This window comes from Phacochoerus africanus, chromosome 1, assembly GCF_016906955.1.
Source record: "Phacochoerus africanus isolate WHEZ1 chromosome 1, ROS_Pafr_v1, whole genome shotgun sequence".
NCBI classification, from domain to species: Eukaryota; Metazoa; Chordata; class Mammalia; order Artiodactyla; family Suidae; genus Phacochoerus; species Phacochoerus africanus.
Genome location: NC_062544.1, coordinates 103,611,393 through 103,638,681, shown reverse-complemented (window position 1 = coordinate 103,638,681; position 27,289 = coordinate 103,611,393). Strand labels below are relative to the sequence as shown.

Sequence of the window (27,289 nt, the reverse complement as noted above, 5' to 3'; positions counted from 1 at the left end):
TCCCAGATCGCCGCAGGGAAAGCAGGCGCAGGTGGGACCTGGCGCCAAAGGCGCGCCTCCGGAGGAACACCACGCAGATGCTGGTGGGATGGGGTGCTGGATTCCTCCCGGCTATGTGAAGCGACGCGCTTCCCTTCGCTACACCTAGTGGCTCTAAAGATCGCGCACTCCAACTTGCCAGCCGCTGCTGCACCTACAATCCCGCCACTCCCGCATTAGACCTGCCAGCTCAGCTTGGCCACCTGCCCCTCGTTCCAGTTCTCCTCCTAGTCTGCCTGGGTGCCACGCGCCCGTGGAGTCTGAACCCTGACCCCGGGGTTGCCTCTGCGAACTGGAGACCCGCAGGCCGCCGCACGGGCAAGACCATCCCCCAAAAGATCAGCAAGCGGGGCGCGCTACGCGCCCCCTGTCCCCGCCCCGGGAGGTGCAAGCTGGGTGCAGGTGGCGCGATAAGGAGGCCGCGGGCCCGCCCTTTGTTGGTAAACACCGCGCGGCGCCCGAGGCCGACCTGCGCGCCCCCCACGCCGCGCCCTGTCCTTACCCACGCACAGCGATCCCCAGAGGAGGGCGAGGGCCGCCCAGGGCGCCGTCATGTTCCGCGGCGCCGCCCCGCGGACACCCGGAGCCCGCGGGCAGGGCCGCGCGGCGCTCCTGGGGCGCGCAGGGCCCGGCGGCGGCTGCGCTCTTCTTCCCGCTCCTTCCTTCGGTCTTGTTCCCCGCGCGCTTCCTGCGCCTTCGTCCCAGGGCAGCGTGCAGGCTCCAAAGGCCGCGCAGCGGGGCCAGGCTCAGGGCCGCTGCGGGCGGCGCAGGCTGCGGCCCCGGCTCCGGGGCGACGCGGGGGCCGGGGGGCGGCGGCGGGGCGCGGGCCGGGGCGCGCCCGACTCAGGCATAGCGCGGCGGGGCTGGGCCCGGGCCCCGGGCGCAGGGGCCGAGTCCGGAGGGGCCATGAACTGGGGGAGGGGTGGGGGGAGGGGAGCTGAACCGCGTCCAAAATGGCTCCTGAGCCTCGGCCGCGGAGCCGAGCCAGCAGGGAAACCCGGATGTTGGATACAAAGAGGCGGGCGAGCTGGGCGGGGAGGGGGAGGGGAGGCGGGCCCTCCGACCGCGTGGTCCGCGCCCCCCTCAGGGGCGTGGCTCCAGAGAAACAACAACACAGAGACTCCGCCCCCAGGCCGCGCCCTCCTGCAGGACGCGTGCAAACCGTGGGTTTGGAGGGCTGAGCAGGGTCAGCTGGCAGAGTTGGCTGGGTCGTGTCCGGTAGCACTTTACCCCAGAACCCCAGCTCCCCAGCTCCCCAGCTCCCCGTGGCCTCCCGCACCGTGATTCTTGCTCCGCGCTGAGGATCCCACTCTCCCCGGAACGTATGCTGCCCTGCGACCCCGAGTGAGTGGACCGCCCCCGATGATTCCTCTCTGCGCCTTCATTTCCCCGCCTGATGGGGGTCACAAAGCCACAACTAGAGATCTTGAAATTGACCCATCCTAGTGAGGGAGGGCGCGAGTCCCGCCGGGCAGAGCAGCAGCAGGTGGAAAAAGGCCTGTAGCAACTTGCTTCCCCACCCTTACCCAAATATTCTCAGCACTCCCACCCAGTTCTCTATCTCAGATTCTACTGTCCTTATCACAGCTAGAGTTTGGGAGGGTCTTGAGGGGGGCCCCTAGCTAAAGAGGGAAAGCCCCCTCACAGCTCAGGGATGAGGTGCAGAATCCTTGAATAGAGAACTTCAGCCTCTCCAGATTTGCCACAGCCTTTCTAGGAGCAGGGCAAGAGCAACCAGGAGGGAGATGGTGCCTGGAAGTGAGTTGTTTCACTTTTCCGAGCCTTTTTATTCAGAAAGTGAGGAGCCTAAATAAATAAATAAATAAATAAATAAATAAGGGAGGAAAAGTGAGACTCGATTCCTTCCGTCTTTTCTTTGTTGGCCAAACCGCAGCATGCAGAAGTTCCCTGGCCAGGGATTAAACCAGCATCACAGCAGTGACAACACGGAGTCCTTAACCTAGGCCACCAAGGAACTCCATGCATTTTTTTGTTTAATTACACAAATCTTATTCAAACAAAATCTTATGTAAAAGCCTACCATGTAAAATGTATATTGCCTTGATCGAAGTTGAAATGAAGGTCTACCATCCCGTTTCCAAAGTACCAAGTACACCTCAGGGGCCAACAACACTTCGGAATCACTACCCAGAAAGATTTGGGAGTCTCTGAAGGCCTCTTAATAAATATACACCAGAAATGACAGCCCCTCCTTGCTAACCTTATATAACACTTTTTTTTTTTTTTTTTAATGGCTGCACTGGCAGCACATGGAAGTTCCTGAGCCAGGGATCAAAGAATCCCAACCACAGCTGCAACCCATGCCACAGCTACAGCAATGCTGGATCCTTTAACCCTCTGTGTGGGCCAGGGATTGAACCCGCACCTCCAAAGTGACCTGAGTGGTTGCAGTCAGATTCTGAACCTACTGCAGCACAGCAGGAACTCCTATACAGGTCTTTTAACACAGAGTTGAATGCTACTGTGTGGTAAGTAAGAAGCGGCAGAGAATGGGATACTCGGGCTCTGTATTAGGTATTTGGTAACTCCATGGGAGGCTATACTGATAGACACATGATGACAAGAAAAGCAACTCCATATCCAGAGTAAGTGTCTTTTTCTAGGGAAGATAAATCACTGCCTCCTTCTGGAAGGTTATCAACTATAACGTGTCTACCACAAATTAAACTGGTTGTTTCCTCTCTTCTACTTCACACTAAATGGGTATCACAATAAGAGCTCAGGGTAAACCAAACTGTTAACACATCTGTGTCTTCCACCCTGACTTCTCTGGGAACTTTTTATTTTTCTTCCTTTTTGGCCACCCTGCAGCAATATGGAGTTTCCCCGGCCATGGATCAGATCCAAGCCGATATTTCAACATACACCACAGCTGTGACACCAGAGCCTTAACCCACTGTGCCCAAGGGATCAAACCTGCGTCCCAGGGCTCCCAAGATGCTGTCGATCCTGTTGTACCACAGTGGGAACTCCTATTTAATTTAATTTAATTTATTAAATTTATTATTTTTTTTAAGGCCACACCTATGGCATGTGTTCCCAGGCTAGGGGTCAAATGAGAGCTGCAGCTTCCGCCTACAACACAGCCACAGCAACACCAGATCTGAGCCACACCTGTGACCTAGCCGAAGCTTGTGCCAACTCCGGATCCTTAACCCACTAAGCAAGGCCAGGGATCAAACCGAAATCCTCATGTTCACTATGTCAGGTTCTTAACCCACTGAGCCACAACAGGTACTCCTCTGGGAACTTTAAATTTGTGTAACCAACTGCCTTCTTGACATCTCTATTGGGCAGCCTATAAGGTATCTCGGACTTGACCTAGTTAAAGCAGAATTCTTCATTTCCCCCATAAATCTACTCCTCCAATTGTCTGAATTAATGACATAACAAACCAATTGCTCAAATCAAAATTTTATGAGTCATTCTTGATTCTTCCCATGTTCAGTCCATCACCAAGTTTGTTTCAAAAACACATCAATCCACCATCAAGGAGTTACCTTTGTGGCTCAGCAGTTAACAAACCTGACTAGGATCCATGATGACAGGGGTTCGATCCCTGGCCTCTCTCAGTGGGTTAAGGATCTGGCATTGCTGTGAGCTGTGGTGCAGCCCTAAAATAGCGGGAAAAAAAAATCCACCATCCAATCACTTCCTTTCTACATATACGGTCACCACCCAACATCTCACACATGGACCAGTGCAACAGCAGTGAAGGAAAGTGATTGTGACTTGTCACCTGCTTCCATTCTTGCCTGGCTATAATATAATACATCTTCTATACAGCAACTGAAATGATTTTTTTTTTTTTTGTCTTTTTAGGGCCTTACCCTCGGCATATGGAGGTTCCCAGGCTAGGGGGTCCAATCGGAGCTACAGCTGCCGGCCTACACCACAGCAACAGCAACACAGGATCCAAGCTGTTGCCACAGCTGACGGCAACACCAGGTCCTTAACCCACTGAGCAAAGCCAGGGATTGAACCTGCAACCTCATGCTTCCTGGTTGGATTCTTTTCCGCCGCACCACGACGGGATCTCTGGAAATGATCTTTTTAAAATGGAACTCACTTCACATTTCTCTCTTGCTTAAAATCCTCCCATTGCTTCCTGTTACAATGTCTAACAGAACTGGACATAATCAACTCTTCTTCTTCCATCTCACCATCAGCCAGACATGTTGGTCTGCTTTCTGCTCCTGAGACACATTAAGGTTTTTTCTACCTTAGAACCCCTGCGCTCTTCCCTTGATGCTCTTGCAGAGCTAAAATCCATGTTGTTGAGCTCATAGCATTAGCCTCTCTATGCCACAATTTGTTCATGAGCCTATAGGCTGTTTAGGAAAGGTGATGATGGATATCTGAAAAGCAAGTTTGGCTTGGTTTTTCTGCCCTTTTGAACTACAAGAGTACTAAATACTGCATTTGATATCAGACATAAAATGACAGGAAGCTGAAAGGCAAAAACAAAACACACGTCCACTAGAGGAACTCCCTGGCGGCTCAGTGGGTTAAGGATCTGGTGTTATCATGGCTAAGGCTTAGACTGTTGCTGTGGTGCAGATTTAATCCCTGGCCCAGGAACTTCTGCATGCCACAGACATGGCCAACAAAAGAAAAAAACAGGGAGTTCCCTTCATGGCTCAGCAGTTAATGAACCTGAGTAGGATCCATGAGCATGCAGATTCGATCCCTGGCCTCACTCATTGGGTTAAGGATCCGGCATTGCCATGAGCTGTGGAGTAGTTCGAAGACACAGCTTGGATCCTGTGTCGCTGCAGCTGTGGTGTAGGCCAGCAGGCATAGCTCAGATTTGACCCCTAGTCTGGGAACTTCCATATGCCATGGTGTGGCCCTAAAAAGCAGCAAAAAAAAAAAAAAGGAAAAAAGAAAACAACAACAAAAATATCCACTATAAAAATTATGGCAGGGAACTCTGCCGTTCAGACATTCTCTGTGTTAGAACCACTCTTCCCCTAGTCACTCCCTTCCTAAGTTGGAAGGGAGAATCAAGGTTGGAAACCAATGAATTGGGAAGAAACAATTGATCACTGCATCCTTCAGTATCAAGTTAACGAGAGAAGGCAGAAAAGTATAGCATTATAATACAATTAGTATCTGCATGATTATAATACATTCTATTGTGAGGGGTAAATGCATTTCATTGATAAGCTAAACTCTTCAAGTAACCACAATTTTTGTATTAATATTTGACGACCTCATCACTAAAACATACAGAAGTGTCTCCAGCTTCTCTCAGTTCCTGAAGACCCTGGTTAAGGATATACCATAGTGGGTATTTGTGAGAAATATGGCACAATATACATTAGTATCTTTTAGTGGGTGATTTAGGTATAGCAGTACCACATTAAATAATTTCAGGGGGGTTCGCCGAATCCCCGGCCGAGGGAGTGAGACCTGTCGCCGCGCTCTCCCCCCTCTCGGCGCTCCCCCTCTCCCCGCGGGGGCGCTTCCCCGCCACGGGGGGTGTCCCTCGCGGGGGCGCGCCAGGTTTTTCACTCTACCCAGCAAGGCTCTCCTTCAGATTTGAAGGAGAAATAAAAACCTTCTCAGATAAGCAAAAGCTGAGAGAATTCAACAACACTAAACCAGCCTTACAACAAATACTAAAGGAACTTCTCTAGGCGGGGAAGAAAAGATCAGCAACAGGAAACAAAAATTCCACAAATGACAGGGCTCACCAGTAAAGGTGTATATAAAGATAGGAAATCATCCATGCACAATTATACCATCAAAATCAGAAATCATGAGAAGAGGTGGGTACAAATGCGGGACACCGGAGATGAACTTGCAATTAAGAGAACAACAACTTAAAACAATCTCATATACACATAGACTCTTATATCAAAACTTCAGAATAACTGCAAACCAAAAATCTACAATTGATACACAAACAAGGAATCTCTGGAGAAGAAATATATCTCATAGTAAATAAGTGCATAATCCACCATGAAGGGGGTCATTTGACATCATTCTTGGAATGCTGATGTCTTCTTAGATCTGATTTCCTCTCCATCAAAAAATTTATGATAATTATAATTAAATAATGCCACTGTACAATTAAATAATACAGTTCTACAATTGTATTATTAATAACCATTTCTCTCCATGGTACAATGTAAAGTCTATAGTGTCTTGTTTATCACATCACCTAGAATGGTGTAATGCCTTTATTGAAGAATCAATGAGATGGAACAAATTGTGAGGACATATTTATATAGTTACATTGTTTTTTAACCAACTTATGCATTTTATATTTTACTTATTTTCAGAGTGTGTATTATTTTTGTTATGCTTACGAGTTATTCTTTTTACTATGCTATATAAAATATTTAATGGTATATAAGCCTTTCTTCTTTATAAATTTTAGTTGCATAATATAACAATTTAATATAATGCTAATTTTTAAAGAAAAATTGAAATAGATAAAACTAAGTAGTAAAGATGAAAGCCATAAAATTGGGATAAAGTATACAATAAATTTCCTATTTGTCTCAGCATATTTTCCATTCCACTTCTCCAGAGGAGTCACTTAATCTGTTTCTTAAGATCCATGATATAATAATCTGTGAGAATGTAATTGTGTGTAAATGTATGTATTTTATTCTGTAAAAAAATAAAAATAAAATTTCAGAATAACAACAACAACAAAAAATAAATAAATAATTTCAGGGGGTACCATTCACACTATATAATTTGATGGGTGCATGGTTTTTTTGGCAATACAATTCCCCCCAAGCTTATCCTTTTATTTCCAATCTGTTTCATGTGCAGTCAACATCAGAAGTTATTTCCTAGACATAGTCCTCAAATTGTTTTCTTTTCTCCCTTGCCCCCATAGTTCTTTTCCCACCCTGTCTCAGCTTCACGGTGGCTACCTTGAGGCCAACTGATTTAATTGGCTTAGATGGAAAGGTAACTCTCTAAAGCAGATTAGATGATGCTGTGCTAATGGAAGGTCCCCAAACCCCAGTGGCTTAAAACAACAAAACTTACTTTTCACTCATACTGCATGTCCATTGTGGGTCACCAAGCAGCTGTACTCATTGTAACAACTTAGTGATACAGGTGAGTGGAGGCTACATTTTGATATATTCCAGAGACAGGGCAAAGACAGCATGGTAAATTACATTCAGGTTCCTAACACTTCCCCCAGATTCTGAGAAAATGATGGCTAGCTTGGTGGCTGCAGAGCTGTTGTTGTGAGCCACATGGGAAGTCCTGGCTGCAGAGCTTTTGACTCTTCCAAAATTCTCACAGCACAACTACATGGAAGAAAAAAACAATGATAGAAAATCCACGTACAGAAGTTCCTATCGTGGCTCAGCGGTAAAAAACCCAATTTATATCCATGAGGATGCCAGTTCGATCCCTGGCCTTGCTCAGTGGGTTAAGGATCCGGCATTGCTGTGAGCTGTGGTGTAGGTCTCAGACTAGGCTCAGATCTGGCATTGCTGTGGCTGTGGTGTAGGCTGGCTGCTGCAGCTCCAATTTGACCCCTAGCCTGTGAACTTCCATAAGCCACAGGTGCAGCCCTAAAAATCGAAAGGAGGGAAGGAAGGGAGGGAGGAAAATCCACGTACATTTACAATAAAACTGGTGACAAGGTTTCCCCTAAAACCCTAAAATACAAGCAAGTGGAGACAAACTACAAACTTCCAAGGGCAATAAAAGCTTCATGGACTAGCATCTGTGCAAAGGGAAGATGAGGAACTCAATAGGGTAGAAGAGGTACCTGGAAAAACAGAGATTCAGGGAAAGCATGGCTCAATAACTTAAAAATAGTAGGTAAAACTGGGAGTGGTTTTCCCCAGTCCAGTAGCAAGTGAATGCAAGGGGACTCTGATAAGAACAAGAAAGAGCTGCAGCAGTCTCTCCATGGAAACTCTTAGAACTGACCATCCAAGCCTCCTTTTTAAGTCAGGTTCCTACAATAAGGAGAAATTTCTGGAAGTGGAACCAAAATTGAGCTAGATAAGATATTTTACTTCCAGCCATTATCCAGTAGCTGGAACAGTATTTGCCCTCCTGCCATAACAAGAAATCTGGACAAAATATATAAGGCAACTATTTTGGACATTCTATTTTCTGTTTCTCTGAAAAAGAGACAAATTCCAGTCCATGGTGCAGGAAGTGCATCCCAAGCAGAGCCTGGCAACCTTGCAGAACTGGGGACAGAGAGAGCCACTGGAGGTCAGGAAGGCTGCAGCAAGCTGAAGGGACTGAGTACTACAGAGGAGGGAACTTCATAAAGAAAGCTGGAGTCTGCAGGAGAGTTTCCCTGTGGCTTTTGCTGAATCCCAGGTTTCACATATATAGAAAGAAAATCTGTGTGGTGAGGGAAGAAAGCAAGCAAGCTGAACCCCAAGACTGACACAGGATAGTATTTAGTTCTAACCAGCTAGAGTGTAAAGTCCTCACTGAATAACCAAGACACATTCAGAGGGTCACTCCATGGCAGTGAAGTTAAACGAGCCCTAGAATAAATAAACTAGCCCTGTGAGCCCACATTACCGAGCCTTGAAATGATCAAGCTGATCTATAAGTAACTTAGGTACCTACCAGACAATAGGTCAACAATTTTTAATTCATCAAACCTGGCATTCTACAATTTAAAAGCATTTACAAAACACCTAATTTCATTTTTAAATTTTATTTATTTATTTGTCTTTTTAGGGCCACACCCATGGCATATAGAGGTTCCCAGGCTAGGGGTCGAATCTGAGCTACAGCTACCAGCCTACACCACAGCCACAGCAATGCCAGATCTGAGCCACGTCTGTGACCTAGACCAGAGCTCATGGCAATGCTAGATCCTTAACCCACTGAGCAAGGCCAGGAATCAAACCCACGTCCTCATGGATACTAGTCGGGTTAACCACTAAGCCACGACAGGAACTCCTAACACCTAAATTTAAAAATTACCAGAGCCCTCTTGTGGTACAGTGGGTTAAAGATCCAGCATTGCCAATGCAGCAGCTCAGGTTCCATGGCCTGGGAACTTCCACATGCTGCAGGCACAGCCAAAAACAAAACAAAACAAAAAAACTTTGGAGTTCCCACAGTGGGTTAAGAATCTGGTGTTGCCAAAGCTGTGGCACAGGTTGCACCTGCAGCTCAGATTCAATTCCTGGCCCAGGAACTTCCATATGACCAGACTGTGGCCAAAACATAAAAAATAGATTAAAAATTACTAGACACAAGAAGAAGGAAAATGTGAACCATCAGGAGAAAACTCAGTCAACAGAAATAGAAATGACAGATGTCATTTTAGTCAAGATGATGATCGATGATGTAACTATCAGTCAAGGATTTTCTCAAAGCTGTCATAAATATGCTGAAAGATTGTTGGGGGAGTTCTCTTGTAGCACATAAGATTAAGGATCCAGCTCAGATCTGGCATTGCTCTCCGATTTGACCCCTAGTCTGGGACAAGCAGTCTTGGCAGAATGAATGGCAGATCTTCCACATGCCCAGCAGGAAGCATGAGAACTGCGGCCTAGGTCGCAGATATGGCTTAGATCCCATGTTGCTATGGCTGTGGTGTAGGCCTGCAGCTCCAATTCAACCCCCAGCCTGGGAACTTCCATATGCCACAGGTGTGGCCCTAAAAATAAAAAAAAATTTTAAAAACAAACAAACAAAAAACGCTGAGGGAGTTCCCCTCATGGCACAGTGGTTAACGAATCTGACTAGGAACCATGAGGTTGTGCATTTGATCCCTGGCCTTGCTCAGTGGGTTAAGGATCTGGCATTGCCGTGAGCTGTGGTGTAGGTCACAGATGAGGCTTGGATCTGGCGTTGCTGTGGTTGTGGTGTAGGCCGGTAGCAACAGCTCTGATTAGACCCCAAGCCTGGGAAACTCCGTATGCCCTGAGTGCGGCCCTCAAAAGACAAAAAATAAATAATAAAACATAGCTGAGTTGGTGTTCCCTGGTGACCTAGTGGGTTAAGGATCTGGCATTGTCACTGCTTCGGCCTGAGTTTGATCCCTGGCTGGGAATTTCTGTGTCTTGTGCAGGACAAAGAAGAAAAAAAACAAAAAAAACATGAGTTGAGTCTTTCCATCTACTAATTTGACTCATATGCTTGTCCTTCCTATATTTACTGTTTAGATGATGCTACATTTACTTTTTTTTTGCTTATTTCTCAACCATTTAGTCTGTCAACTTTATTTTTTTATTTATTTAGTCTTTTTGTCTTTTTAGGGCTGCACCCATGGCATACGGACGTTCCCAGGCTAGGGGTCTAATTGGAGCTGTAGCGGCTGGCCTACACCACAGCCACAGCAACACCAGATTCTCGACCCACTGAGCGAGGCCAGGGACTGAACTTGCTACCTCATGGTTCCTAGTCGGATTGGTTTCCGCTGTACCCCAATGGGAACTCCTGGTTTTTCAACTTTAAATGATATTCTGTGATTTGCACATGTTGCCTTTGCAACAGAGCTCTTTGTACTGCTCTCTTCCTCTCTCCCTTTTTTTATAAATAATTTTTTAATTTTTCTTTTATAGTTGATTTACAGTGTTGTCAACTTCTATTATACAGCAAAGTGACCCAGTCATAAATATACATGTGCATGTGTATATATATATTCTTTTTCTCACATTATCCTCCATCATGTTCCATCACAAGTGACTGGATATAGTTCTCTATGCTATACAACAGGATCTCATTGCTTATCCACTCCAAATGCAATAGATTGCATCTATTAACCTCAGACTCCCATTCTATCCCACTCCCTCCCCCTCCCCCTTGGCGCCACAAGTCTGTTCTCCAAGTCCATGAATTTCTATTCTGTGGAAAGCTTCATTTGTGCCATATATTAGACTCCAGATATAAGTGATATCATGTGGCATTTGTCTTTCTCTTTCAGACTTAATTCACTTAGTATGAGAGTCTCTAGTTCCACCTATGTGGCTGCAAATGGCATTATTTTGTTCGTTTTTATGGCTGAGTGGTATTCCATTGTGTATATATACCACATCTTCTTAATCCATTCATCTGTCAATGGACATTTAGGTTGTTTCCATGTCTTGGCTATTGTGAATAGTGCTGCAATGAACATATGGGTGCATGTGTCTTTTTCAAGGAAAATTTTGTCTGGATATATGCCCAAGAGTGAGATTGCTGGGTCATATGGTAATTCTTTAGTTTTCTAAGGTACCTCTATACTGTTTTCCATAGTGGTTGCACCAATTTACATTCTCACCAACAGTGCAGGAGGGTTCCCTTTTCTCCACACCCTCTCCAATATTTGTTATTTGTTGACTTGTTAATGACAGCCATTCTGACAGGTGTGAGGTGGTACCTCATAGTAGTTTTGATTTGCATTTCTCCAATAATCAGTGATGTTGAGCATTTTTTCATGTGCTTGTACAATCTTATAAAAGGAATATAAAAATGCAATACCTTTATTTTATTTTTTGGTCTTTTTAGGGCTACACCTATGGCATATGGAGGTTCCCAGGCTAGGGGTCTAATTGGAACTACAGCTGTTGGCCTTCACCACAGCCGCAGCAATGCTGGATCCAAGCCACATCTTCAACCTACACCACAGCTTACAGCAACACTGGATCCATAACCCACTGAGCGAGGCCAGGACTCAAACCCAGAACCTCATGGTTCCTAGTCGAATTTGTTTCTGATGTGCCACAATGGGAACTCTGAAAAATACAATACCTCTTAAAATTGTACTCTAAGGAGTTTCCATCATGGCACAGTGGAAACAAATTCAACTAGGAACCATGACAGTTGCAAGTTCCATCCCTGGCCTCGCTCAGTGGGTTAAGGATTAAGTATTGCCGTAAGCTATGGTGTAGTTTGCAGACACGGCTTGGAGCTGGCATTTCTGTGGCTGTAGTGTAGGATGGCAGCTACAGCTCTGATTAGACCTCTAGCCTGGGAACCTCCATATGCCGTGGGTGTGGCCCCAAAAAGACAAAAAAAAAATTTGTACTCCAAAATAAAGCTGACCAAGGAGGTGAAAGTCTTATATGCTGAGAACTATAAAACATTAATCAAGGAAATCAAAGAAGATGCAAAGAAATGGAAAGCTATTCCATGCTCCTGGGTTGGAAGAATTAATATCGTAAAAATGGTCACACTACCCAAAGCAATCCACAGATTCAATGCAATCCCTATCAAATTACCCATGACATTTTTCACAGAACTACAGCAAACAATCCAAAAATGTATATGGAACCATAAAAGACCCAGAATTGCCAAAGCAATCCTGAGGAACAAAAACCAAGCAGGAGGCATAACTCTCCCAGACTTCAGACAATATTACAAAGTGACAGTCATCAAGACAGTGTGGTACTGGTACCAAAACAGACATACAGACCAATGGAACAGAATAGAAAACCCAGAAATAAAACCAGACACCTGCAGTCAATTAATCTTCCACAAAGGATGCAAAAATATAAAATGGGAAAGAGTCTTTTCAACAGGTGTTGCTGGGAAAACTGGACCTCTGCATGTAAATCAATGAAACTGGAACATGCCCTCATACCATACACAAAAATAAACTCAAAATGGCTTAAAGACTTAAACATAAGAACTTAAACATTTCCCAATCATCTTCTGGTTGGATGAAGCTTGTTTTAGTGGAATCCTAAGGGATTAAGTACAATATTTCCTGAGATCTTGCATAATTAAAAAAAAACTTGTTAGGAGTTCCTGTTGTGGCTCAGAGTATCCATGAGGATGAAGGTTCCATCCCTGTCCTCACTCAGTGGGTTAAGGATCTGGCATTGCCATGAGCTGTAGTGTAGCTCACACACCCAGCTTGGATCTTGTGTTGCTTTGGCATAGGCCAGTGGCTGCAGCTCTGATTCGGCCCCTAGCCTGAGAACTTCCATATGCTGTATGACCAACTCTAAAAACAAAAAAATTGTTCAACATCCTTGATACTTAAAAGGGCAGCTTAGCTGAACATGAAACAGTTGGTATTTTCTCTTTGAGTTTCTTGAAAATGTTGCTCCACTTTTTTTTTTTTGGCCTTTTTTTTTGGTCTTTTGTCTTTTTTTGTTGTTGTTGTTGTTGCTATTTCTTGGGCTGCTCCCGCGGCATATGGAGGTTCCCAGGCTAGGGGTTGAATCGGAGCTGTAGCCACCGGCCTACGCCAGGGCCACAGCAACTCGGGATCCGAGCCGTGTCTGCAACCTACACCACAGCTCACAGCAACGCCGGATCGTTAACCCACTGAGCAAGGGCAGGGACCGAACCCGCAACCTCATGGTTCCTAGTCAGATTCGTTAACCACTGCGCTACGACGGGAACTCCCTGGCCTTTTTTTTTGTCTTTTAGGGCCATACTGGCGGCATATGGAGGTTCCCAGGCTAAGGTGCAATCAGAGCTACAGTTGCTGGCTTACGCCACAGCCACAGCCACAGCCACGCCACATCTGAGCCTCATCTGCAACCTATACCACAGCTCACGGCCACACCAGATCCTTAACCCACAGAGCAAGGGCAGAGATCAAACCCGAGTCCTCAAGGATGCTAGTCAGGTTTGTTAACCACTGGGCCATGACGGGAACTCCAAATGTTACTCCACTTCTAATTGCTTTTTGAGAAATTTGATGCCAACCTGATCTGTCCTTAGTAAGAGACTAGGTCTTGGTCTAGAGAATTTCCCCCTCACCTTCAAAGTATGATAGTTTGCTAGAATATGCCTCCATCTATCATTCTGGATCAACTTTCCCTGTAACAAGGTAGGCCCTTTCAAGATACGGATACAGGTTTTTTGTTTTCTGAAATTTCTCTTGGAGTAGTTTTAAATATTAACTCTCTTCCAGTGTCTTATCTTTTGGCTGCAAGAGCTCCAATTTTACCAGTGTTAGTTTTCATTTGCCTGTCTTATTTTCTTCCTGGGCCTTTCCAGCTCTTCCATTTTGTTGTTTTTGCCCTTTTTTCATTCCTTTCTTCTATATGCTTTAGGGTACTTACAGTCGTTCCTATTTTCTTATTTATTGTCTTCTTTTTCAGTCCCGCACCTAAAATCCCAGGCTAGGGTAAAATTGGAGCTACAGCTGCCAGTCTACGCCAAAACCATAGCAACGCTGGATCTGAGCTGTGACTGCAACCTACACCACAGCTCACGGCAACTCGAGATCCCTAACCCTCTGAGCAAGGCCAGACATCGAACCTGAGTCCTCTTGGATGCCAGTCAGATTCATTTCTGCTGAGCCTGGAGGGGAACTCCGTTTCCATTTTCATTTGAATGTGTTGTAATTTAGTCTTCATAGCTATGGTGATTTTATCATTTTAAATTCTTTCCCATGTTTGGTCAGTTCTCTTTTCACATGTGTCTGCTGCTTTTTCATTTTCATTCTAAGTTTCTGAATTTCTGACCTGTGGTATTCTTTCACATCCACTATTGGTTTTTATTTTAAAGTTCACGTTGGAGGGTTGCTATAGTTTACTCTCTTTGTTCCTTTTTATTTTGGACTATTTCATCACCTTGAAAAGCTATGATTCTCACTATGTTTTCTTCCCATATTTGTATAGATGATAAGTCCCTTTTTCTATTTATGTTGATGTCCTTTTTTTTTTCCTTTCTTTCTTTTTAGGGCTGTACTCGCGGCATATGGAGGTTCCCACTCTAGGGGTCAAATTGGAGCTGTGGATCCAAGCCATGTCTGTGACCTAAACCATCACTCATAGCAACACTAGATCCTTAACCCACTGAGCAAGGTCAGGGATCAAACCCACATCCACAAGGATACTAGTCAGATTTTCCACTGTACCACAAGAGGAACTCCAGATTTCCTTGTAATAACTGGCAACTCCGTGGGGGCAGGGGTAAAATGGGGAATGGAATGGTGGCTGTCTCTGCTTCTTGATAGAAGAGACCCCTTTCCTGTTGGTCGATCATGTACAATTTCTTTAATAAGTAATGTCTAGGTGGTGCTGGTGGTAGTGGGAGAGCTGTCCATTTTCTTCTGAATCTCCGACCTACTGTTGATAGGCTGTCATCCTCAGCTCCTTGCGTTCTTTTCTCCCTTCATGCACCAAGCTTGCAAGGAACACCATACCCTTTCAAGATAAATTCAACTTTCTTAGAAGTGATGTCTCTGGTTCCACTCTTTTCTAAACCCCTTCTCTTGACTTCCCACCAGTCTCTGCTCTGATCCCCTGGGTCTCAAACCTGTTCATAGCATTTTCCTACTCCAGGTGAGACCATAAGTGGTTTGATTTAACTGAAGTCCCAGCTGAGGTACCAGCTGAGGTACAGGCTTGTGGCAGAAGAAAAATCTGGAGGATCTGGGGAGTTCCCATTACAGTGCAGTGGAAATGAATCAGACTAGGAACCATGAGGTTGTGGGTTCGATCCCTGGCCTTGCTCGGTAGGTTAAGGATCCGGCATTGCCGTGAGCTGTGGTGTCAGTTGTAGACATGGTTCCGATCTGATGTTGCTGTGGCTGTGGCACAGGCTGGCAGCTGTAGGCCTGATTGGACCCTAGCCTGGGAACCTCCATATCCCACAGGTGCAACTCTAAAAAAAAAAAAAAAGAAAGAAAGAAAGAAAGAAAGAAAAAGAAGTCTGGAATACTACTCAGCCATAAAAAAGAATGACATAATGCCATTTGCAGCAACATGGATGGAGCTAGAGAACCTCATACTGAGTGAAATGAGCCAGAAAGACAAAGAAAAATACCATATGATATCACTTATAACTGGAATCTAATATCCAGCACAAATGAACATCTCCTCAGAAAAGAAAATCATGGACTTGGAGAAGGGACTTGTGGCTGCCTGATGGGAGGGGGAAGGAGTGGGAGGGATCGGGAGCTTGGGCTTATCAGACACAACTTAGAATAGATTTACAAGGAGATCCTGCTGAATAGCATTGAGAACTTTGTCTAGATACTCATGTTGCAACAGAAGAAAGGCTGGGGGAAAGATGTAATTGTAATGTATACATGTAAGGATAACCTGACCCCCTTGCTGTACAGTGGGAAAAATAATAATAATAAATAATTTAAAAAAAAAAGAAAAAAAAATAAATGTTTATCAGAGCATTTCCATAAAAAAAAAAAGAAAGAAAGAAAGAAAAAGAAGTCTGGAAGATTTTGCAGGGGGCATATCACAGAAGGCTTCCTATAGAGGCCTTTGGAATAATTTGATCAAGGAATAAAAGGGTCTAAAAGTAAAAAGAGGATGGATAGAGAGAAAGGAACTGTTCTAGGAGCTACCAAAGAAATAACCACAATCACTTAGTGACCGATTTGAAGTGGGTGGGTTCCTGAGTGAATGGATGGGTGGATGGTGGTACTAATTCACTGAAACAGGAACTCTGGATGAGGAGGTTTGGAGAAGAGCAAGGGAAGATAAGCAGAGTATACAGTACCCCTACGAGGATGCTGGCAGACTCCAAGAAGAGTTCTGGTTGGAAACACAGAGCCCAGCGTTAGTAGTAAATAAGAGGCAGTTGAAGCCCAAGAATAGATGAAATTGTCCAACAAGAGAGGAGAGCATCAGAGGGAGAGAGGAATGAGAACAGAGATTTGGGGCCCAGCAATAATTAAGGAGTAGACGCAGCAGAAGTATCAGTAAATAAGAAAGAACTAATGATAGATCAGGAAAGCAGGAGGACAGTTGGAGATGCCACCTATCAGAATAATTAGTGCAACAGAGTAAGACATAAGTATGTTGAATGTATCATACTGACACTAAAAATCAAGTTGCTGTTAGAGGATGCTGAGGAATTGACTCATTATCCTGAAAAATGGTGAATAAAGAGGAAAGAATCTATTCATTTTGCTTTGTCTCCCTCCTTCTGCTGATTTAGGTCCTGAATGGGGACAAGTCACAGTTTTATTAGACATATCACAAGCTCAGTGTTATCTTGTCTCCTGGGAAAAAAGACAGAAAAAGAGAGATGCTTTCCTGCCCCAGGCACAAGGGCACAGGAACACACAAGCCACCCATCTATGTTGAGGAATGGTGTGCTAAGGTGGGCTTGAAGTTGGTCCTAGGTAAGGCTGGAGCACTGCAAGGAGTCAGGTGGGCAGGCAGAGCTGCTTGCAACAGGGAAGAGGATCCCTGCTTTCCTGAGCCATGTCTCCAAGTAGAATCAATGAACCTGGGCCTGCAGCATTCATTCAGAAGGCCTCCGGGTCTGGGTCAGGACTCTCTGCTCAAGCACAGCATACCGCTGGAGGAGGGCCTCGTAGACCTGGAGAGGTAGAAAGAGCAGTTTAGCATGGGGAAGGGAAGGTGCCTCTTCTATCTCTTTGAGGTTGCAATTTAATTTTTTTTTTGTCTTTTTGCCTTTTCTAGGGCCACTTCTACGGCATATGGAGGTTCCCAGGCTAGGGGTCCAGTTGGAGCTGTAGCCACCGGCCTATGCCAGAGCCACAGCAACTCAGGATCCTAGTTGAGTGTGCAAACTATGCCACAGCTCACGGCAACACAGGATCCTTAACCCCCTGAGGAGGCCAGAGATGGAACCGGCAACCTCATGGTTCCTAGTTGGATTCGTTTCTGCTGCACCACAACGGGAACTCCCAAGATTTAAAAAAAAAAAAAATGCAAACAAGAAATTGTCAATTTTTGCTATCAAATCTGCAAAAAATTCTAAAAATTTTGATGAAGGTACCTGGAAATGGCTGTCTCATTGCATACTTGGTAGAAGTTGATGGTACAATGCTTTGGGAAATCAACTCAACTTTACATCTGTATTAAGGGGCTTGAAAATGCCCATAGCCTCTGACCAGGTAATGCCACTTCTGCAAAGCTCTCCTAAGGACAGAATCCTAAGTGCAGGGTGCTAGGCCCACCGAGGGTCTTCCTAGACACCACCAAACAATTAGATTCCTAAGACCATACCTTAGCCCTCAAAAGGCTACACTGGAGAAACATGCACGGGTGTCCTGGAAAGGGTCTCTTGCCTCCCTGGCTTCTCCTCTCCCTGCTTTCCACACCTCAGGTTAGAGCTCAGGTGCAAGGAGATGAAATCCACATCTTATAGGTGCAAAACCACTCTGACCAGTAAGGGAAAACTTCCACCCCACAGGAGTATCTCTTGTAACAATTCCAAAGGCAAGAGACATGCCCACAAGAAGTCACTGTGCTTAGGGAGCCCTAAGTAGGACTTGCCATCAGGTATTTATGGTTCTTCCTCCCCCCCCCCCCCCGAAGATGCAGTTTCCCAATGCATGGCCATTTTTACATAAGCCATGTTGCCTAGTAACACTGTTGACACTCCATTTTTATTAAGTCTCAAAGGAAGCAGAGCTAGAACATTAACAAAACGTCAAATTTTCAGGTAGACTAGGGAAAGGTTTGGTTAACCCTTTAGCCACATAAGTTTCATTATAAAAACTGGAAAAACTAGAAGCAACTGCTCTCAGACATGGAAAATGCTCAAGAAAATATGGCTCATTAGCCAGATTGCTTATTATGTAGTTACTAAAAATAACATGTATATACACTTTTAAGAATAAAATACATATGTTGTAATGTAGAATTTTCAAAGAAGAGGGCTACAAAATGATACACTCAGTGTGCTGAGTAGTAAAACCCGAGCCAAAAAAACCAGTAAGGGAAAAAGGAACAGAAAGGGATTTCCCTGATGGTCCACGAGGTTAAGGATCCAATACTGCCACTGCTGTAAGCTTTGGTTCAGTCCCTGGCCCAGGAACTTCTGAATGCTGTGGGGAGCTCTGATTTCCTCTCCAAGGAGGAAACTGTAACATTCAGCTGAGCCTAAGAAAAAACACTGTTACTGTTTTGAGTACACAGAGGTACCACAGAAATAAAACAGAGGATGTTTCCCCCCTCTAAAGGTGTTTACAATTCAGTACTCAGAAATAGGTCACTTATGCCAACAATCATAGACTGTCACTGCTTGCAACTTGGGGTTGAAAAAGACCCCAAGGTTACACTTGTTTTTTAATTTTAATTGGAGTATAGTTGATTTACAGTATCATGTTAGTTTCTTAGTTTCAGGTGTAAGCACGGCAGTTCGGTTTTTTATATATATATAAACTGACATATACATACATATATATGCATATATACATATGTATATATATATTCATTCATATTATTTTCCAGGTTCTCTTCCCTTGTAGGTTATTACAAAATATATAGTTCCCTGTGCTATATAGTAGGTCCTTGTCCGTTATTTATTTTTTATAGATAATTTTTATAACCTCTTAATTTTATTTATTTATTTATTTTTTTTTGCTTTTTAGGGCCATGCCTGCAGCATATGGAAGTTCCCAGGCTAGGGGTCAAATCAGAGCCACAGCTGCTGACCTATACCACAGCCACAACGCAGAATTTGAGCCGAATCTGCAACCTATACCACAGCAGTTCTGGGAGCTGCATCTGTGAACACCAGATCCTTAACCCACTGGCAAGGCCAGGGATCATACCTGCTTCATCATGGATACTAGCAGGATTCATTTCCACTGCACCACAATGGGAACTCATGGTTATTTATTTTATAGACAGTAGTTACACTTGGACTTTGGTAGAGTCCCATGCACTATTAGTGACTGTGGTCATGGGCAAGCCAGGGAGAGTGGCAGTACCCAGCCTGAGTATTTGCCACCTATGATGTGGCAGGTGCAACTGTTTGCTGCCCTAAAGCTTTGTTTCTAAACTACCTTCTTCTTGCTGGCCCCTCCTAGAGAGGATGAAAGACCCAGACACTACCCCAGCCTTTATTACAGCCAAGGTTCACCTTTCAACCAAGTGGTATTTGGCTGGGGGAGTTGAGGGCAACAGACCAATATGTTTCTCTCTGATAAGTAAGAGTGTGTGAGGAGACTCTGTGCCCAAGGCCACTCTCTGATTACTGCCTATGAATACTGTTGTGGGGGGACATGACATTAGAAGCAGCTCCAAACATTCTCTGGTCATCTGGAGCAAATCCAGAGTGACATTATCCAATATGGTAGCCACAGACATATGCGGCTTTCTTTGAGCACTTGCAATGTGACTGGTGTGATAAGTATAAAATGCACACTTGATTTCAAAGCTTCATCCAAAAAAAGTAAAGCATCACCCTAGCAATTTTTCTTATTGGTTCCATGCTGAAATGACAATTTTTTGGACATGTTGGATTAAATAATAATATATAAATTACTAGTCCTTCATTTACTTTTATTTTTTAATGAGACCACTAAAAAATTTAAATGACATATGTGGCTCTCATGATGTTCCTAAGGAAGAAACAGAGGTTTGGAGATGAGGAGTGCTGCTCAAGATTACATGAAGGTCATATGGTGACGGAGAGGCACAACCAGAATCAGAACTCAAAGGCCCTTTATCTCAATGAAGGATTTTCCTACTGCATTGAGCTGCCTCAAACAGAAGGACACACAACAGAAAATAATAGTAGCCTGGGCATGTGAGTGGGTTATCTAGTCACCTACGTCCAAGACAGGCTGCAGGACAATTCTCCAGGCTGCTTCCATAATCTCGTGACAGCTTTTATTCCAGACTATCTTTTCAAGGGTGTTTGTATAGCAAACAGCCTTGGAAGTTAGAGAGAAAATGTGTTTCTTGACCAGGATAATAAAGATAATGTCTCCTTTGGGGGCAAAGGTCAGACAGGTTTGCTTGCAGCTCCTTTATAATGCTGGGGTTTCCTAAGCACAGGGTTCTTCAGTTGCGACGCAGACACAATGTGTGTACAGCATCCACTGGATTCATGCTGCACCAGCCAATGGCACTTCAGGGCCAAGGAAAACTGAGGCAAGCCTGAAGCTTATGCTGCCTGTTGTACCGTGAGTAGTAACGCCTGTGTAATAAATAATAATAAGTAATAAAGTCTGTGTTGCCCTTGCTCCTAGGCTGCAAGAACCTTCTGCCAATTGGAGCAGTGGTGCAGTGGATGCTACAGCATGCCACCCAGACTGTCCTGCAGGAATGGAGAACTTATCCTCCCAGGCTTCAGCTGACAGCCCCCTTTGGGTATTGCTCTGGCTATAGAGAGCTGCCTTATTCTATCCTGGGGTGGCCTGCACACAATGACTGAATGACATGGGGTATAAAGAGTCATCCCAGCTTCAGAACCTCCTGTGGGACTGCTGAGGGCTCCACTGAGATCTTCCTTTTCCCTTCTACAGATGCAGCTCCCAAAAGCACCCCGTAGAAAATCTCCTGCATCTTCACTGACATCTCAGAGTTTGCATTCTGGAGAAGCCAACCTGTAACAAGTGGGGTCTGCCTTCACAGAGATTTCCTGGCCTGATTGACCACATAGTTGTCTTGGATCCAGACTTCAGATTTGAATGGTAGAGACCCAGCATGTCTTCTACTTAAGTGACAGAGCTTTTCAGTGTCTTCTGAACCCAGTAAACTAGAAGGGCAGACCCTGAGGAGCCATCTGACCCCTGGGGCTATAAGATCATCAGGGTCTCTGAATCTTGACAACCTGGCTTCTTTCACTCTGTTTCCTTCACAATTAAAAAAAAAAAAAAAAAAAAAAGGGTGATTCCATTGTTGCTCAGTGGTAACAAACCTGACTAGAATCCATGAGGATGAGGGTTTGATCCCTGGCCCCACTCAGTGGGTTAAGGATCTGGTGTTGCTGTGGCTGTGGTGTAGGCTGACACACCTCTTATTGGACCCCTAGCCTGGGAACTTTCATATGCCAAGGGTACATCCTAAAAAGACCAAAGAAGGAGTTCCCGCTGTGGCACAGCAAGTTGAAGATCTGGCAGCTTGGGTTTGATTCCCAGCCTGGTACAGTGAGTTAAGTGTTTGGCATTGCTGCAGCCTGTGGTGTAGGTTGTAGCTGTGGCTCGGACTCAATCCCTGGCCCAGGAACTTCCATAAGCTGTGGGTGTGGCCAAAAAAAGGGGAAAAAATGTAGGATTATACTTTTAATTGAACACATCAACTGTAATATAGATGACAAAGAAAAACTTACCTTTTGGAAAAAAGAACCTAGTTGGGTTTTCATAACACAAATGCCACAAATAAATTCTGATGGTCTCTTACCTGAAAAGCTCCCGGGGTTGGGGTAGCAGCTAATCTGGGATTTGGGGCTAGCTTCACAACCTCTGAGAAGGGCATGTTGGTTCCAGCTGCAAGGCCTGGAAGGGAAAGCTCATTTTACATCAATGCATGATGCAAGGGAAGGTGTTACCCCCAAATAGCATTTTATCTCTGGAGTGATAAGGTGTTCTAAAACCAGATTATGGTGACAGCTGTACAACTCAGGAAATTTACTGAAAATCACACTTAGATTGCACACTTAAGTCTGGGTGATTTTTATGTCATATAAATTTATTTTTTATTTATTTTTATTTTTTTGCTTCTTAGGGACCCACTTGAGGCATATGGAGATTCCCAGGCTAGAGGTTGAATCAGAGCCTTAGCTGCTGGCCACAGCCACAGCCATAGCAACCCAGGATCCAAGCTGCATCTTTGACCTACACCACAGCTCATGGCAACACTGGACCCTTAACCCACTGAGCAAGGCCAGGGATTGAACCTGCAACCTCATGGTTCCTAGTCAGATTCGTTTCTGCTACGCCACAATGGGAACTCCCACTATAACCATTTTTTAAAAAAGAGAGAAAGAGAAAAGTTTCAAGTGCAGGCCTCTTCTCTGCAAGGCCTAATTTGCCTAAAGTGCATGTCAGGAGGCAGCTCCCTTCCTCACCCCCGTCCCCACCCCCACCACCTATGACAGAGGGGAGGGTCCACCAGCCTCTCTTCCCTCACGTGGCTCCACCCCCCTCACTGCTCCCTGAGCTCCAGCCACCCCAGCTTCTTTCACCTCCTTCTGCTGCAGAGCCTTTTCACTGTGTGGAATGTTCCTCTCTCCCCTCTTCTTGGAGAAGTTGCCACTAAGAATATCCTTTCCACCCTTCCACCCCCTCAGCACCATCCGCTTTCCTTAGGGCACACGTCTCACCATTTCTGCCACAGACTTGGTTTAGGTCCCTCCCTTATGGAGCTGGAAGCTCTGAGAGGCCATGATTGGGTCTCTATTGGTGCCAAGCACACCACCCACATCCAGGAGGCACTCAATAAATACTCAGCAAGCAAAGGAGGGGCAGGGAGGGAAAAGAGGGAAGGCTGCCACAGATGGGCAAGAAATAGTAAGGAATTTCCAGGCAATTTAGGGACTGAAAAGAAGCCTGAGACCACCAAGAGGGGAGGAGAGCCCACTGAAGATGTGAGGCCTGGCTTTCTCTCTGAATGCTGGAGTAGCCTGCCTGGGGCTGTATGGATGAGGGGGCAGTGGGTGGTGGGGTGGCCAGCAGAGACTACTCGAAAGACTGGTCCCCCTCCACTCACTCACGGACTGGCTTTGTGTGACTGGCTTTCACCCTTGGACCCAAGTGGAGAGAATGGATGTCCATGTAAAGGGGGAACTGGTGTGCTAGGACTTAGCTCAGGCTTTGGTTTTGGAAGGCAGAGCAGGGCAGTACCCCAGGTAACGCTGGCAACTAAACAGGCACAGAAAAGGAAAAACAAGGAAAAAAGACCGTGCAGCAAGCAGTGGTTTCTTTCCTACTTTGGCAGAAGGAGGAGTAGAGTGTGGACCCCAGACTTCTCATGGGCAACACTGAAGGCTGGAAGCTTATGGAACGGTGTTTTCAAAGTTCTGAGGAAAATATTTTAAACCTGGAATCCTCTGTCCAGCAGGGTAGCATTCTTTGGGAGGGTGGAACAAAGCCCTTGCTGGACATGCAAGCCCTCAGAAAGTTATCACCTACTGAACTCCCTAATAAAGATGTATTCAGGCTGTATATTCCAACAAAACTAGGATAGAAAGGAAGAAGGAAAGTGCAACTGCAGGGAGTTAAAGAAAAGAAAGACTAACCCATGTGCAAGTGCAAATAAGAGCCAGCATAGTGTAACATTTGATTAAAAATACAAGTCTAGAAATAAATTGCCCCATGATCTTGATACAGGAAGTGGCACAAGGTGGGGTAAGATGGATAGAGAGGGGAATGAAAGAGTAAGAAGTTGATTATTGAGAGAAGGCTACATGGAATTCCCATGGTGGCTCAGTGGTAATGAACCCAACTAGGATCCATGAGGATGCAGGTTTGATCCCTGGCCTCGCTCAGTGGGTTAAGGATCTGGCATTGCCATGAGCTGTGGTGTGGGTCACGGATTGGGGTTGGATCTGGCATTGCTGTGGCTGTGGTGTAGGCTGGCAGCTGCAGCTCTGATTCGACCCCTAGCCTGGGAATTTTCATATGCCATGTGTGCGGCCCTAAAAGGCCAAAAAAAAAAAAGGATAAATGCGTGAAGAATGGAACTGCCATAGGGAAAGGACAAAGTCCTTGAGGTACATGGGTGCCTAGGGGAGGAGCCTGGGTAGGCAGAGCACAGGGCAAATTGACCACAGGGGTGGAAGAACACCTTGTGGGCATGTGCTGCTCTTGCCATAACTTGCTTAGATGAGAGAGATTCCTTCATTATCAGGCCTTTCAGCCAGGCCTCCATCAGAGCCATGCCCCACCCCCAAGGAGCTGTCCAGGGTCCTGGACCGTTTGGTTCTGAAACCTTCACCTTCCGTCTCAACTTCCTGCTCTTGCTGAAAATACGGCCCTGGATTTTATCAACTTCTCTTGCCTACCAGCTGTCTAAACCCATGCCTGCATGCCTTCAAGTATGCCCTAAATCTTCAACCAACGTCCCTATGCTGAGCCTGACTCTCAACAACAGGCCTCGTTTAGTTAGGACCCTGCCTCTCCCAGTTAGAGAACAAAGGAATAGAGGGTTTGGGTTGGCTCTTCCCTGCTGGGAAGGCAGAAAAAATGAAGCTAAAGGCTCCAAAGACTGGGAACATCCCAATCTCCCCCTTCCATAGTCCTCAGCCCAGCCAGCCAGTGCCCTAACCACTTCCACAGGCATCTGCCCCCATCCATCAACCTACCATGGAAAGCTCGGTAAGCAGAGCCCACACAGGCTGAGTTGGCAGTGTCTATGACATACACCGGGGCACCAAACACATCTGCAAGCACCTGGAAAGGACACAGATTCTTACTGCAGTGAAATCATTCCTCGGAGGGAACATAGACACTGATACGCATTTTCCAGGTTTTCATTTCTCTTATGTCTTCTGATACCTTCCATCCCACCTTTACTGCTTTAAAGGAGGTACACTAGGCCATTCCGCCCTGGTGTCAGGACAACTTGGGAGAAGTCTCTAGTGGAGGGCCACAGGTCTCTGGGTTGTCCCTGCACTATTTAACCATTTTTCAAACATGAGGAAGAAGATTTAGAAAGTACGCTTAGCAAACCATCAAGGTGGAGACAGCCAGGTATGACTAATATTAACAAATCCAAACAAACCCAAACTGACAAGGGCATGTTTTATAGGGATCAAGTTTCCTATGTAGGTCCCCAAAACAAATTGCATAAATTTAGAATAGAGGACTTGTGCTAAGAGGAGCTTCCGTAGACAAGACCTGGGTTGGGGGGGGTCTTTGCGGACCTGAAATACTGCTGATGCCCTGCCTGGATCCCCTTACTGGACTAGCGTGCACCCTCATCCGGATGCTCTGAGTACTGACTGCTAATGGCTCACAGCTGTCCCTCCTCCTCAAAAGAACTGCTCTTGGCTGCCTCTCATAGAGCTCCCCCTGGGGTAGCCAGCTGGCCACCTTAGCCAAGGTGGAACCCTGTCTGTGGCACAGTTCACGTACCATATCTCCCCAGGGGATGGAGCTGAAGCTGACTCCAGCCAAAAGCACATCCCTGCTTAACCATCTTCTCCTCCTCTACCTGCACCCCTCACTCCATTTCTCCTGGGAGCACTCTCTCTGCTTCTAGAGAATCTTACCTCAAAGAATATTACAAGTCAGGCTACAACCAAAAATGCTCAGTGTCCCAATAAGACACTGACAACCCCACGATGTGACAGCCTGATTGTCAGGTATCTGCAGGGTGATTCCACTTTTGGTCATATATTTCCAGCACAATGAAGGACTAGAAAGACAGTGACAAAGTCTGGCAAGTGGATTACAAGGGGAATGGTTGGGAAAATCAGAGATGTTTAAACTGGACGGGAGAAACCTTGAAGAAGACAAGAACACTGGCATTAGAGGTCAGAAGGTTTGCCATGAAGGACGGGCACCTTCTGGGTGACTCCAAAGGCCAGTGCTGGTATCAGAGAGTGGAGCTGTACAGGGCAGTGGATTTCACCTCAGCGTAAGATAGAACCTGCTTGCCATGTGAGCTGTCAAGCCATAAAGCTAGCTTCCCAGGACAGAATGAGCTATAAGCTCCCCATCTCTGTAGGAGTGGGAATACAGGCGGCCCTTACTGCTCAGTGTCTGGCTCTTAAAAGTTTCAGATGTAGAAAAGGCCCTCATGCAAAGACTGCTACCAGAACTCACCTGCAAGATGTCTTTGTTATGAGATGCCCCTCCAGTGGCCAAAATCTTTGTCTTAGGCACTGCAAGGATAAAGGAAGGGAAAAAAAAAAAAAAAAAAAGGCTGTGACAATTCCCCCAAGGCAGAATAGGCTGTTTTCCAGAGTTCTGCAGCCAGCGAGGATGAGTGTCTGGCCAACACCTCTTGCTTGTCACACAGGACCAGGTGGAGGGTGGGGATCCAAACCCAGCTGTGTCCATGCAGGCTGCTCACACGTAATTTGCTTGTGAGGTTGCTGCCTCACCCATCTCTTGGGGAGGCAACTGAGGAGGGTACACAGGAGAGTTCTAAGGTTCTAGCAAAGTTCTATTGCTTAACCAGAGTGCTCAGTGAATAAGCCTTTCATTTATTTAATGTTTTACCATTTATGAAGCATATATTCTATTGGATGCAAGAAATCTTTTACAATAAAACATAAACCACAATCTAGTAAAAGACATATAGTTCCACTTTGGGTTAAAATGGAGATAGATGGTCAAGAAAGAACAATGAGAGATAGCTGAAGACACAAACAAAAAGATATTTTTATTTAATTTGTAAATGCAAAGAAATGTAAATAAATTGCATTCTAGAATGAGCCCTTAAGTTCTCATGGATAAGAGTTGGATTCTTTACCGCTGAGCCACAAGACCTGTGACACTGTTGTTAATAATAAAGTGCTTGGAAGATGGCGGAATAGAAAGACTGGAGCTCAACCTCTCTCCTAAAAACAACAAAATTCACAACTAAAGGCTGAGCAATCTCCACCTTCCAATCTTCAAATGGACCGGAAACCTTAAAAAAAAAGATATCCTACTCCAGAAGAAAAAGAGGAGGTCACATCAAGAGGTCAGCCTGAA

At 45.4% G+C, this 27,289-nt stretch overlaps 2 protein-coding genes across 6 annotated transcripts in view; both read right to left on the bottom strand.

Annotated features, from left to right (window-relative positions):
- ACVR2B (activin A receptor type 2B) overlaps positions 1 to 954 on the bottom strand; it is a 28,933-nt gene extending 27,979 nt beyond the window's left edge. The window contains exon 1 of the mRNA XM_047770299.1: positions 542 to 954. Coding sequence (XP_047626255.1) covers positions 542 to 593 — 52 coding nt within the window. The 5' untranslated portion in view covers positions 594 to 954. The remainder of the gene's footprint in view (positions 1 to 541) is intronic.
- Positions 955 to 16,883: 15,929 nt separating this feature from the next.
- XYLB (xylulokinase) overlaps positions 16,884 to 27,289 on the bottom strand; it is a 48,955-nt gene continuing 38,549 nt past the window's right edge. For 4 of the 5 annotated variants that reach the window (XM_047770266.1, XM_047770281.1, XM_047770274.1 and 1 more), the window contains 4 exons: positions 26,414 to 26,472; positions 24,949 to 25,036; positions 22,047 to 22,141; positions 16,884 to 17,262 (listed from right to left, as the gene is read on the bottom strand). In XM_047770266.1, coding sequence (XP_047626222.1) covers positions 17,185 to 17,262; positions 22,047 to 22,141; positions 24,949 to 25,036; positions 26,414 to 26,472 — 320 coding nt within the window. In that variant the 3' untranslated portion in view covers positions 16,884 to 17,184. Of the gene's footprint in view, positions 17,263 to 22,046; positions 22,142 to 24,948; positions 25,037 to 26,413; positions 26,473 to 27,289 lie in introns of those variants that run through there. The other variant, XM_047770291.1, reaches the window with a different exon arrangement.